Below are 14,106 nucleotides of genomic sequence, written 5' to 3'. Positions count from 1 at the left end.
TTTTTTGGTTTCCAATTTCAATGTGTGTTTTATTCAGCACTCAGTTATAATACAAGTTGTTGTTTCATATATACATTGCAATAGTTTATCCCTAGTAACCATTATGCAGACTAGAATGTGAAGATATAACATTATTGACCCAAAATACCTTCTCAAGAGGTATCTTTCCCGGCGTTATTGGCCTTGAAATTTGATGATACCACAATTTCATCTGTTTATCAGAGGAGCCAAGATATTGCATGTATAATTTAGCACTTGTGATTATTTGGATAGCATATTAATCAAATTAAAAAGTATTCTAATAGCTTAAGAGAATGCTAGGAACCAGTATTTGTTTTATTACTTGAATTGGTCAATGGAAATTCTAAACTAGTATGTAGTAGTTACAATTATAATATTTCTGGGAAACGCTGAAAGTTGTATATGTTTGTCGGCAGATGTTGATCATGGTTTTAAAACCCACATTTTTTGGCTCATTAATGTGTGTTTAAAATACGAAAACAATGTATGTTTTATATTTTTCAACATATGTTGATTGAAGAAATATTGATCGTTGTAGAATCTGAACTTGAGATAATCGCTAACGAGAAAGAACATGGCGACCCAGAGGACGAGAAAAGGTAACCCTAAATAAAGTCCAAATGTAAAATCGAATGAATTTAAAGCATAATTCAGCAATGTTTCGATAGTTTTAAAGATAATATATATCGGTACCGTGTGGAGAGGATCAAGTGATATGTTCCTTCAACGAACAGTTGTTCAATAGCATTCATTAACTTTTCTTTCCTGTAACTTTAAGTTTCCAGTAGTTTAGTGCCCTGTACTACTACATCGTCTGTACAAGTTGCCAGAAACAGAGGATACATTTTAAAGTATTTGCATCAATACTTAAATGCGCCAACTAGGGAACTCAGAATACACCACCATCACGAAATAGCTGCACGTCATGAAGAAAAATAAGCCATGGCTTTATATGCAACAGTTTCATTATCTCCCATTCAGTCGTAAATTATGTTTGAAATGAAAGGTAATCGAAATACAGAAGGCCAAAACATTATATTATACAATGGGTGTAACTCTTTAAAGAATGACGGCTGGTGATTGATAGTATTTGATTTTGTGAAATATTAATAGTTTTTTCAAGTGTCCCAGAAATCTCAAATCACGTACTATTTATTGACAGAGTTAGCGTGTATCTCATCGTACTTTGATGACGTTATCACTTTCCTACACTTGTATCGTGGTGTTTTCCAATGTCGAGCAACCGTATGAAATATATATGTCTCGAATCAGCTGACTGCTGATTTTTATCACATGACTATTCACTGAGCATCCAATACACAGAAAATTTTTATTTTCATGATTACTTGGGCATTCTTTCAAACGCATTGCCTGGAGCATATTTACATGCTACTGTGCGTGCGGTCCCTGCTAATCAGTTAATCTTAGTGTCCCACAAATATGACGGTTTATAATCTTCGGCGTAGCTACATATAAAGTTTATGAAATTAGGTCTCGAGTATTTATTAAATTGTTATGTTTTTAACTGAAAAATTTATTCATGTTGTTTTTTAATGTGAAAGGAAAATTTATTTTCGATGCAACGTGTATAGAAGATATCTATTATTTTGACTGTATCATAAAATCATAGGGACTAAAACAATAATTATTTTCATTTGTATCATTGCACAAGCCATATTTTGCAGAGAGTTTGTGCACCTTGTATTGTTATTGGCAGGACGGACTCAATACTCTCGTTTCAACATGTAAAGTCTACACCGAACATTTCAGTTTCGTTGCAAATCTAACTGTTATTGATTTATGTTATTTTGAGGAAATATGTAATGGGCATTGTATCAATATTCACAATAAGACATTTGAATTCGACCTTCATTTCGCACGAGACAAATAACCATTTAGTATGAAGTGGCTTTGCTGTGTGTCGGACGCTAATTCGGACCCTGCGATGAACTTTCTTATCCTACATCGACACAGTCACATATGAAGAATATATTTACCAAGAAAAGGCAATCGAACACAACACGTATGAGAAAAGTGAAGTAATTATGTGTCCGTAAAATAATAGCTGGAGGAATATTTACCAATTCATCAAATGTTATACATTCTAAAGATACTATCTTAGGCTCATTGGAATTAATGGAAAACTATCAAATACATATAAAGGGGAATTTCGCTCAGTGATTTAAAAATAATGTAGTTTAGTTATTGATAAAAATCGGCTTTTTCCAACGTTTAATATATGCGACGATTTATGGTAGGTCGTATATCATGAAAGAATTCGAAAAGTTTCTTATACTATTCATTGATTTCATACTTTTTTCACATGCCTCTTATTGTGATAGAGTAATTTCATTAGCATGTGTCTTTTACATATTTAATAAGAGACACGTCATTTTAATGTTCGATCTGTCCCAGAGTTCATAGCGCTACTATAATCAATAATAAAAGACTGACGTTATATCGATGACGTAATCATGTAATGCAAGCGTTATTTGGAGTTGCGCAATCTTCGTTCCTTTTACAGAAGTAGACCACTTTAAATGCATTCAAGTACATTTTTCATCCCTTACGTATGAATTTAAAAACCTGATAATGCGAAATATTTCTTGTAAAGTTTCTACATTTAGTATGTTGTTTAGGTTATTTGTCCTTGTAAAACCTAAAGAACATATTTTAGCGTTAGTCAAGAAATGTTTAATTTCGAATTTGTGTTTGTTTGTTTGCTAGTGCCCTACAAGGTGTAAAAGAAGACGTTGGTGATAGGTTCAATTTCAATGAACTTGATTTGGAATCGAAAAAACTGTGCAAAATGACATGCCTGTGTATATGTTATGCAGCCAGTTGCGGAGGAATCGCGACATTAACAGGATCCGGCACAAATCTGGTTATGAAGGGACACATCGATAGGTAAGAGGAAAAATGTACGATTGCACGAGCGATTTGAAGCATGTCGGGTTTTCTAATCGTAGAGGATATCTGAGATTTTATCGTGTACTGGGTACTTTTTCACAAACATTTAACCATTGCCTTATAGTGTTTTCAGCTAATTTTGTTTCACAAAATCAAAGCCTGCTAGCAATTGTGCCACGTGTAGAACACACGATCAGGTTATCGACAGCTAAAACAAAGACTGTTTATTTGCAATAAAATATGTGAATCTTTATCATCAGCCAACTTAAAAACAAAGAATAAAACCAACTATAAAAATGTCAAATATAAACCATTTACTCTTTCCAAACAAATGAAAACACGTTTGGAGTTTTCTATAGTACAAGCCACACGGGTCCTGCAGTCATTCAACACCTACTATTTCAGTAATGTGTGTCATCTTTAAGAATTTGATTCTACGTACCTTTAAGTGGAAGTTATTCACTTGATTTGGATTCGTATACATCCCTATTCCTGTGGAAGGTCATTATTTAGACACGACAAAATCAATGTTAAAGTATGTATACATTTTTGAACGAAATGAACATATAGGTGTGATCCATTACAATCCTGATCGATTCTCGCTCGCTGTGATGTCACAATGTAAGCAACGTATATTGATAAATAAAATCGCACAACCCTCGATTGTGACGATTTCACTCGACGCGCTCTAATTATGACCCAAGTTAAATATATGGCCACCATTGTAAAAGATCGTAGAGATCAATAACTTTCGTCGGGAAGTTTCTTGATGACAGTTAAGGTGCAGATCAGTAAAAAATCAGGATTGAACATACTTTGGATAAAGAAAAATAGTGTTTAATTTTAAAAGAACAATTTATATTTAATTTGAAATGAGTACATGCGTATGCATGACCAATGTGACATGTACTAAAGAGTACTTATGTGGTAAACTTGTGAGTACTGTGTGAAGAGTTTTAAACAAAACAGCAACACCTAACTAGGCAACATATATCATTGAAAGGAAATAACACTTACTAGTTATTTTTTGAAAGAATGTAAAACGAGTGAAATACATAATATACATTCAAAATAAACGACCCAAACTGTTAGCCGAATCGTGATCTTGTTTTATTGAAATGCGACACATATAGCTTCGTTTTGTATGCCTATTTGATAAATATAATAACTCCACCATGAGGAGGTTCGGTACTAGATATTCTGTCATGTCGATAGCTATTGTAACTCGCGAATACTTGTCTTTGCATCATCCTGGGTTCGTATCTTTGAATGGAGAGCTCCATAGAAACTGAAATAAGCGAATGAAGTCTTTCGGATCATGTTGCGATGAAAATTTAAAATTGTTGTATAATCGTTCGTCTCAACATACATGTTGCCCCGTAGATCATTTAGCGGTAGGGTTTAAAAAGACACTAGATTTTTATATATTGTTTTGTATCCTACTCATTTAATAGCCGTGTAACAAACATGTATCACCACCAATATCACAGTCTGATTTCACCTATGAAACGATTATTTATTCTTGAATGATCACAGCATTGTTTAATCTGTATCCATAACTTTTGTGAATGGATTTTCTTTTGAAGACTTTTGTTAAAGTGATATGTTGAGGTCTACTGACTATAAATATATGGTCAACTCGAAATATTGAAGTCACATTATGAAAGTGATAACGCTGTTTATCCCTTTTTAGGATTTCAGATGGTCAGTCAGGTCTAACATTCAGCTCTTGGTTTGTGTTTGGATTCCCTGTAGCATTAGCATCACTGCTGTCTGCCTGGCTGATACTTCAAGTGCACTTTCTCGGATTCAGGTACCCAAAGATTGCAAAGAGTTATGTCAAGATTTTTTTTACAAATTTGTTTAGATGCCAAATTATCTAAATTTAGAATTGCAGCATCAATTCCTAATCTACACTAGAATCCTACCGAGCTGATTATGCAGAATGGTATTATTGTGTATCTTACTGCTAAATATCTTTAGTAAATAAATAAATAAATAAAATAATAATAATAAATTAGCATAAAGCGATTTCAAAGATGTTGCCTGGAGACCAGAAAATTTTTGTGTTTTTTGTTTAATGATGTATAAGATGTTTCAGCAGATAATGTGGAAGAATAACATGTCTGCCTTCTTTATGTGGATGAGGCTCGAATTTTTTTTCTGCATTCCATTATCTTGCCAATCCATATATTGTGAGTAAACATTTTATACAATTCTATCTTATTACCGCCATTATCCATACAAGTTAGGATATTAAGATTTGTTGGTAGATAGAGACAGCAATTAGTAAAGGTCATTGAACTAATCTCTGTTTAGTCATTTCTAATAATACTCCGTATAATGTTCAAAACATTTTCATACAAGTTAATGCTTTATGATGAAAATGATTCATGGGAAAGTGGGTAGAAATTGTATAAATCTGTTATAAAATCTAATTAAAGTAAATACTAGGAAGTACACATACACACTCGCACACACACATACTCAAGGAAATATTATTTTAGATACGTCATTACTCAAGTTATGTCACATATACACTCGCACACGTACATAATCAAAGAAACCTCGTTCGTATACGTCATTATTCAAGTTAGGACAATACACACTCGCACAAGTAGATCCTTTAGATACGTCATTATTCAAGTTAGGACACATACAAATTCGCACACGTACAGAATCAAAGAAACATCATTTGGATACCGCGTTATTCAAGTTGACTCCGTTTACAAGGATTAAACAAAATTTGAAATAATTACAATTGACATTTTAAAATGAATTATGAATCTATGTAGAATAAGCAATGCTTACACAAACGCGCGCACACACACGCATACATACAATACACAAGGATCACATTATCAATTTTAGCATTAATATAATATCTTCTATCTGTTGGCTAATTAGACAGACCTTTAGCTGCAAGAAAGAATCTGTTTCTGGCGATGTGAATATAATTCTGCTAGAAGAATACCAACGTCTAGGACCGATTAGGTAACACATTTGTACGTGCGTGCGTGACCGTGTGTGTGTGTGTATGTTTTATTTAGGACCCGAACAACAGATTTATCGTTACCATACATAAGATACAAAAGATATCTTGTTGGAACAATTTTCTTAAATTTAACTTTTTACTTTAAACCTTACATGAAAGAACATCAACTCAATGAAGTAATGAAGGTGACATAACGTAATTCTTCAGGTAACGGAGTTAGTACAATATTCATGATATGATTAACTGATTAACTACACTTATCGTATTTATAGCTCTTTTAACACGAATCAAAGCTTTTATAAATGTTGATGTTCTCACTTAGTTTTAGGAAAAATCTATGCTGATTCAATTATTTTTACAGTATGCAAAGATCTCTACGCATGTTTTGTCGGGTGTATTATGTGTATTACAGGCGTATTAAATGTGTTACCCAGTGTATAAAATGTGTTACCCATGTATTATATGTATTATCCGGTGCATTATATGTGTGATCTGGTGTATTATAGAATTAAAGTGAGAAAGATAATCGGGGACAAAATGTTATAAGAACTAAATTGGACGCCATAACTAATAAGGTTTATATCTGTGATTGATAATGATTTCTAAAACAAATCACTTAGTAGATGATTCTAAATCTTTCTTTTTGATTTGTATTTCAACCATTATACACCCCAATACCAGCAATATTTAGTGGTTGGACGGATTCTTTTATTGGTTGACGGGTTCTTTGACTAATTAATTGAATCTTACCTCGATGTTTTGAATAATTCACGAAAACTGAACTTTTAGCTTTCATTTATTATTAGTCAGAAGTTAAACGTGGTATCATTTTCTTAGACTTTTTTTAACAGAAAGCAAGAACGTCTAAAACCAGTTAAAATTAGAATATTGGCACGGGTTTCTGTCTTGAAAATATTATTTCGAAGTTGTTTCTTTTTTCACTCTAAATTCCAATAGGTCATACTAGCTTATATAATATACTCTGCAGAACTAATGCCCCCAAAAACAAGAATATATGAGTATGCCTACCATTCAATGTAATCACCTCGGTCTATCTAACGTTTATTGCGTTTTGTTTTCTATAGTTTTGCTGAAAAGGGAACTATTGGCCATTTTGTATTGCTGCTTCTGTTATGGTTCTTTCAAGAGCCAGAAGTGTTCACTGGATGGTCCTCTATATTTCCAAAGGGGTAAACACAAACCGCTCCAACTTTATTTGCAATCATTTATATTCATAAAATATATTTTATACCTTGCAATATTTCATAAAGGAAATTCACTCAAAGTCCCTTTTGATCGTAACAATATTTTATAAATATGAAATGAACACTGCATTAGAAATGTCAAAAATTCACAATTAAAACATGACATGTATAGCTAGCAGAGCCTATTACCAAGAATGATGAAAATCAATATTATTCTTTCAATATACCAGTAAGATTGATTCTATCTCATGTGCAGATTATACGCAATATGTAGATAATATAAGGTGTGCTTTACTTAAATATGTCATACTTCCTACATCATAACATTTTGTTTTTCAGGTATATTGGTAATGGTGTTCCAAGTATTTTCATATTGTGCAGTTTATTTATTTTTCCAAATGGCATCTCGAAAACTTCAGGTACAAAGTACATAGCAACAGTAATGTAAATTTGTTTATTTATTGTACTTCTTTAAAAAATGGAAGATAATTTGGTTATTTGTGCATGTATCTATCCATATAGTTCACATTCGCCATTATTAAATACTCGCGGTAAGTGAATGGTTGCGCGTTCAATGTTCAAGAAGTTAACCATTTTGTATTGGTAGTGATCTATTTTCTCCATTTAAACCATCGTTCATGTTTAAATCATAAGTTATATATCTATCGAGATAAATAGATGGATGGATGGATATCATCTGTGTGTTCATATTTATGTGATGCAAGTTAGTCGTAGAAACCATTCAACTAATAACTTATATGTGTATGTAGGGAAGTTAAAGAGCAACGTAAGTCATCATTTCCTTCAATCAGTAGCATATCAATAAATATTAAATATACTATTTTTTAATACAACACTCGTTTAGAATCGAACTGTGTATTTTAAAAGGATTTCTTCCATCATGAACGGAAATAGAATCAGTCACATGCGTTGATCTGTGGCATGCGCGTTATTCCACAAATGCTATCTAAAAATAATCTTCTGAAAATATTTTCACTTGGAATTATCGTTACCGTTCAAATGAAAGCTTTTGAAAGACTTGTTATGCATTATATATATATATATATATATATATATATATATATATATATATATATATATATATATATATATATATATATATATATATATATATATATATACTTGGCATATAAAATCCCCCCTATGGCGCATTAAGACGCCTGCATATACATTGCTTGAACTTTCTCTATCGCATCCATACGCTCTAGATCAGTGATTAATTTCTTTTGATTAATAATTAGCGACATAAGAAAAAAACCGAAAAATAATATTGAGAATCCACCTTTCCTAAATGAATTAAATATTATAGATAACTTATCAATATCTTTTCTTATCTTTCTGTCTGTCTGTCTGTCTGTCTGTCTCTCTCTCTCTCGTAAGGGATAATATAAGTGCAACAGTCTGTGGAGTGAGAGACCAAAAAAAAATAATGGGCTTGATGAAACCCTTTAACGTGAGTCTACACCAAATTACCTACAAGAACCTTGGTCATTATAACATAATTTGTACGCGTTCCATGGAATCTCTCTCTCCTTACTATCGTAGCTCGATACGGGCCAAAATCACTAAAAGCATTAGCGTAGTGGATTTTTTGCCTCCCGTGAATTACGAATGATGGTAAAATTTACTCACAAGCCGACCAAGGGATATATAAATGAACGACAAAATGAATCTTATGGGTTATTAAATGCATTTAATTTTTTAAATAAGCTCATGTTGGTTCTTCTTCTTGCTCAGTTCATATTTTCCACTCGTCTTTGCATACTCGCTGGTAAGTGAATGGCTGCGCGTTCATTGTACAAAGCTAACCTTGTTGTGTTTGTAGTGCTCTATTTTCTTCATTTAAACCATCGTGCATATTTTAATCATAAATGTATGTATTACATCTTCATGTGTGTGTGTGTGTGTGTGACTTGGATTTTTAACGTAGCTTTAGCAATTTTTCAGTCACGTCTGCAGTGTGGCAGGTTATAGAGATGTCTAGCACTGGGGCATCATGCAGCAGACATGTAGCATGATGTCTCACCCAGTCACATTATCTTGATACCTCTTAATGCTGAGCGCCAAGCGAAGCAGCTGTTAGTACAATTTTTGTAAGTCTTTGGTATGACTCGGCCGGGTATCGAACCCACAACCTCCCGCATCCGAGGCGGACGCTCTAGCCACTAGGCCAACGGATGCGTGTGTGCGTGTGTATATGTGTGTGTATATTTGTGTGACCACGAGATTTATAAAAATTTTCAGCCTCGTTTACTTTAAAAGCAAATGAATAAGTCATACAGTGTAATATCAGATATACAGAGTACACACACACACACACACACACACACACACACACATATATATATATATATATATATATATATATAAGTATGTGTGTGTGTGTGTGTGTAAGGTTTCATCACTAATTGTTGTCCATTTATACAGATGACTTCATGAAATATGGTCCCGCTCTCTTGAACTGGAACATAACTTCAGCCAAGATGCCTTGGGGAACTATATTGCTTCTTGGTGGCGGCTTCGCACTGGCCTCTGTTTGTGAAGTAATGTCTCATGCCTCATTCAAATTTCTTATTTTGACTTAATTTCCTAAATGTTCATTTTCTTCCTAATGGCCATAATCGGCATCCGTTAAATATATATGTCCGGTAGATATTTTTGTCTAATTTTGTTTTGATCATAATCATCATCACAATTACATCATTATTTATGTTATTTACTTGTTAAGGCTGATTCGAATTACTATCGCTTGCAAATTGTGAAGTTTAACTCCTTTTTTCTGGTTGATGTTAAAAAGAAAACCATTTTCTTTAATGAATTTCTTGTTTAGGTAAAGTCAGATCACGATTGACAAACAAAGGATTCGTATAAGTATGTCTAAAAATGATAAATTCTCACTAAATTTTGAGGAAGAAAAAAATATTAGAAGAAGAAAGAAATCCGTAATGCATATATCTGCAAAGTATATAGATTCGAGAAAAAAATTTGGTTGTGGGGGATGTCACAAAAATTTCTCCACTATTCTAGAGCAATTTATATGTAATCTTATGAAAGGAAATATTGCGGTCATGCATATTAGGACAATTCATACACATTGATGTCTAGCAGCAAGGAAGGTGTAGAGTCCATTTGACTCGGATGCGCGTGGTGGACGCTAGAGTTGGTCAAGATGTTCGCGGTAACTCTTCCTTTTACGGTTGCCAGTGATTACCTTCGGTTTAACAACTGCCAGCAGCAACACAGATACAGAAATGTTCGAAAAAGATGCTCATCTCATGGAGGACCACTCGAAAGATAGATGGACCGGTGTAGTAGTAAACCTAAACGTACATTTTCCCTTTGATTTAGTATTATTTTGCGTTTGATCAAGCGAATATATATTTTTCTTAATTATTTATTCTTTTCGTTTTATTAAAGAATGAACTCGCTGTACCCCTGATTATACTGTAAACCATTCTCGCCTCAGCCCTGCATGCAGTTTTTTCTTTTATTTTACTCACCTTGATTATTGAACCATATTGTTATCTTTCATAAAAATCGATACTTAAATGGAAAATTAAGGGAACAAATATACATTTCAAGGCCGACAGAGCCTCACCTCAGGGCCGGCTCTAACGGGGATTTTACTGTCGTTGCGCTTATAGCTATAAATATTACATCAAACTGCTTAGTCCTGATATAAATGCAGTATTTTTCTTGTCCTACAAACACGAAACGGACATAACATTGACCGAATTTACCTTACTTACACGTTCTTTAAATACCCAGTGTCACGAAAGTTGTGAAATATCACAGCAATATTTTGCACTATCGTGAAATATATTAACATCGGGGTTGTTAAACACTATGAATGCTAGCACTGTATAGTGCAATAAGTAACCAGAAAGGACTATTTACATGGCTCAATGTTAAGGCAGCGTTAGTAAATCGGTCTTTTTAATGAGCAACCTCATCGTATGCTCAAGGTGCGCTCGTAATAGGCCTTGAGGTTTACAGATCCGACGGTAGAGACAGGCGAGAGGACAACACAGAGTTGATGATGAATTCTCAGAGAGATTTTTCATGATCTGCTCCAGGGTTTTAACTAATCGGCGAGCTATTAACTCGTGTTTTGACACATTTTTCATTATAACCGAAGTGCGATGATGCCTGTATTTCCATTTTCATGGTTGTGCATCAGCTGACTTCGTCGGGGATAAACTTGAACCCATCATCGGAAATTATTCGTTATAATTATTTGGTCTACGACTGTATTCAGCTCTGTTTCGGTAAAGACGCAGATTTCATCGTTCTTTTTTACTTCATGGATAGTAACCGGATAATGAAAAACTGCCATCATCAGAAACGAGACCATGTTTGAAAGCTGTGTACCAAAGGCAATCGCAAGGATGACAGCAATGATTATCGTCAACATTGTTGACAATATTTCAGTCCCCTACACTATAGTGACCGGAGATACATCCGTCAGTGTGGTGTCAGTCTCATCCACCGTGTTTACTGTGCGCTTGTACATCTTGCGCTGCTTTTTTGCCTCTGTCTATAAGTAAGTTTCAGCCACGCAGTTAGATTTCCTTTTAGGGCCGAAACCGTGTGGGTCTTAGATGTTTGGATACATCGACTGTATAATTATTCTAAAAGTAGCATGATATGAAAGTTTAATTGATCCAGATGGAGTGGTAATTAGTTTTCCTGCGAACACGCACTTGCATCCTGTCGCCGTGGTGTACAGATAAGACGGCATTATGTCAAAGAAGGTGTCAGTATGCCTGATATCACCTGTTTGGGAAATAAAAGAGTATTCAACACAACGTTCATCAAGCTTATCAAGAATTACGAATATCATTCGCTCTGTTAGCAGATTCACCGACTGCTTGTTTTTCAAGCCAATTATTGTGATGCGGCAGCTCACATCTTTGCGAATATAACTGAGGTTTCTTTTTGTCTTGGTGTGTCGAGTTATAGCCTTTCGTATTCCTAAGTAAAGGTCATCCCTAGGCATTCGCCAAATACCATGCTGTCATTGCAGTTGCTATCGCGTTGGAGAGTAAACGAGAGCAGTGAGTTTGGCTGTTGTTCCGACAGTGAACTGGCAATTAACCCTAGCTGTTCGCAGGCTGGCTTAACATACTCCAGGTGTCCCCAGTGCTTGATGTCTTACTTTATATGCATCCTCATTCCACCCCTAGATAGATGAGCCGGTACGTGTCAAGCACATTGAGGCTTTCGCTTGTAGTGGCTTGTCGAATCGTGTGGCCGAGGGTTGTAGCGTCTGCCTGACCTTATGGGGCGACATTAAACGAGGTCGAGGGTCCAAAGACGCATGCAGACTCATGTTGTGCTGATCGTTAAATGTTACAGAGGCCATTAGTGCTGGTTTCTTAATTTAATCGGTGACAATGTATGCTAGCATATTAACTGGGGATTGATTTTTATCTAAAATACGTATCAATAGCTCCCGAATGACGCCTACGCGTCTTCTGCAATATTGAGTGTAGTGACTTTCTGTACGAGACAGTGCGGGTCTTCTATCAGGACTCACCACCAGCAGGAATATGTAGCAAGGAACTACTTTTCCCAGTTGTTTGTATTTGAACGAAGTGGACATAAAGCCCGGGGATATTGATAATCGCTGGGCAATTTGGTTCCGTGATTATGCCATCTCCGAAGATCACTTGCAGTGTGAGTCCAAAGACTGGAGCGAACATTTTGGAAGAGATACTATCGTTAGAGTAAGTAAGCGTGATTGTGATCCATCCTGTCGCCGCGTATTAGTTCGCAGTCATTCCAGGAATGGCAGACTAATTTGCTTTTCAAGCGTATCTATGATGTAATACCAATCGGGAATGGCGAAGGCCGTCACCATGTCTGACGCAAACGATGTCACGTCAAAGATGTGGCTGCCACGCGTCTCACAAATGCTGTACCTGTTCTAGACCTACCGATCCAAGAAAAGGATTCGGCAATACGACATACGTTATCAGAAAGTGATATTATCAAAGTCATTTTACTTTAATAGCGACGTGAAATATCCGGTTGGCTGTGTTTTTAGCTTCACTGGTGAGGAAAGAACACAAATACAAGAACTGTTCATTAAATCAAGTGTTTCTTTGAAGGAGAACGCTTCGTTTCAAGCAAGATTTATCGCGTAACCGATATGTAATCGCTTTCTGATGTTAGGCATGCATATGTAAAAGGCATATTCTATAGCAGCCGCATTGGGGTATTGGCAAAATCATATGAACTTTCTATTCTGTTGTGCAACAACAGATTATGGTGTTACCTTTTATGATCATCTGTTTGTCACGGATTCAATATAATGCGGCATTTACACATGATATGTTTACTTCAAGGTAATGTTTCTACTCATCCAGCAGTGCAACTCAGTCATTTTCAAATCCATTTCATAAAAACATTGACATGGAGGTTTACGATTGGATATGGTCATACAAATTCTAACTGGGGTCAAAATTAAATTCCCCAAAACGGGTTTGAAATGATGTATTACTATTCTCCAGTCCACCCCCCCCTCCCAAAAAAAAAAAAAAAAAACCACACAAACCCATCTCGGTTTTAAACCTGAAATAATAAGTCGATACGAGTTGGCATTTGATGAGCACTTATTGCGGCGGGGGGGGGGACTTGTTCATTAAATGGACGGGCACCATTCATGTTAGATAATTCAAAAAGGCTTTACACCAGCTGTTTAGCGCGCCTCGGTCTAAACGCTTGGGAAATGTGTGCTATCCTAGACTCACAGGGTCAAATAAATGCCTTGATAATAACACTGTGATTGCTCAGGAAGAAGGCGCGAGCAAGTCCAAATAAAAGTACAGAAACGTGCTCCACTATGATACTAGCAAGGTATAATCCGTAATGGGGTATTATCGACATTTAATACCAAAGTAATGGATGTTAATGTTGGTACCTACGAAGGATATAATCTAGCCACCCAAC

At 35.2% G+C, this 14,106-nt stretch overlaps 1 protein-coding gene across 1 annotated transcript in view; it reads left to right on the top strand.

The window, feature by feature from the left end:
• Positions 1 to 14,106, top strand: part of LOC149777504 (Na(+)/citrate cotransporter-like) — a 47,108-nt gene that overhangs the window by 26,405 nt on the left and 6,597 nt on the right. Inside the window, exons 5-11 of the mRNA XM_089942082.1 lie at positions 560 to 620; positions 2,749 to 2,928; positions 4,625 to 4,744; positions 5,839 to 5,925; positions 7,012 to 7,116; positions 7,471 to 7,550; positions 9,580 to 9,695. Coding sequence (XP_089798208.1) covers positions 560 to 620; positions 2,749 to 2,928; positions 4,625 to 4,744; positions 5,839 to 5,925; positions 7,012 to 7,116; positions 7,471 to 7,550; positions 9,580 to 9,695 — 749 coding nt within the window. The remainder of the gene's footprint in view (positions 1 to 559; positions 621 to 2,748; positions 2,929 to 4,624; positions 4,745 to 5,838; positions 5,926 to 7,011; positions 7,117 to 7,470; positions 7,551 to 9,579; positions 9,696 to 14,106) is intronic.

The sequence above is a fragment of the Sinohyriopsis cumingii genome, chromosome 18 (genome assembly GCF_028554795.1).
Source record: "Sinohyriopsis cumingii isolate HCF-2022 chromosome 18, ASM2855479v2, whole genome shotgun sequence".
In the NCBI taxonomy this organism is placed as follows: Eukaryota; Metazoa; Mollusca; class Bivalvia; order Unionida; family Unionidae; genus Sinohyriopsis; species Sinohyriopsis cumingii.
Note: the sequence above shows the minus strand (reverse complement) of the source record. Positions and strands in the feature narration are given on the sequence as shown.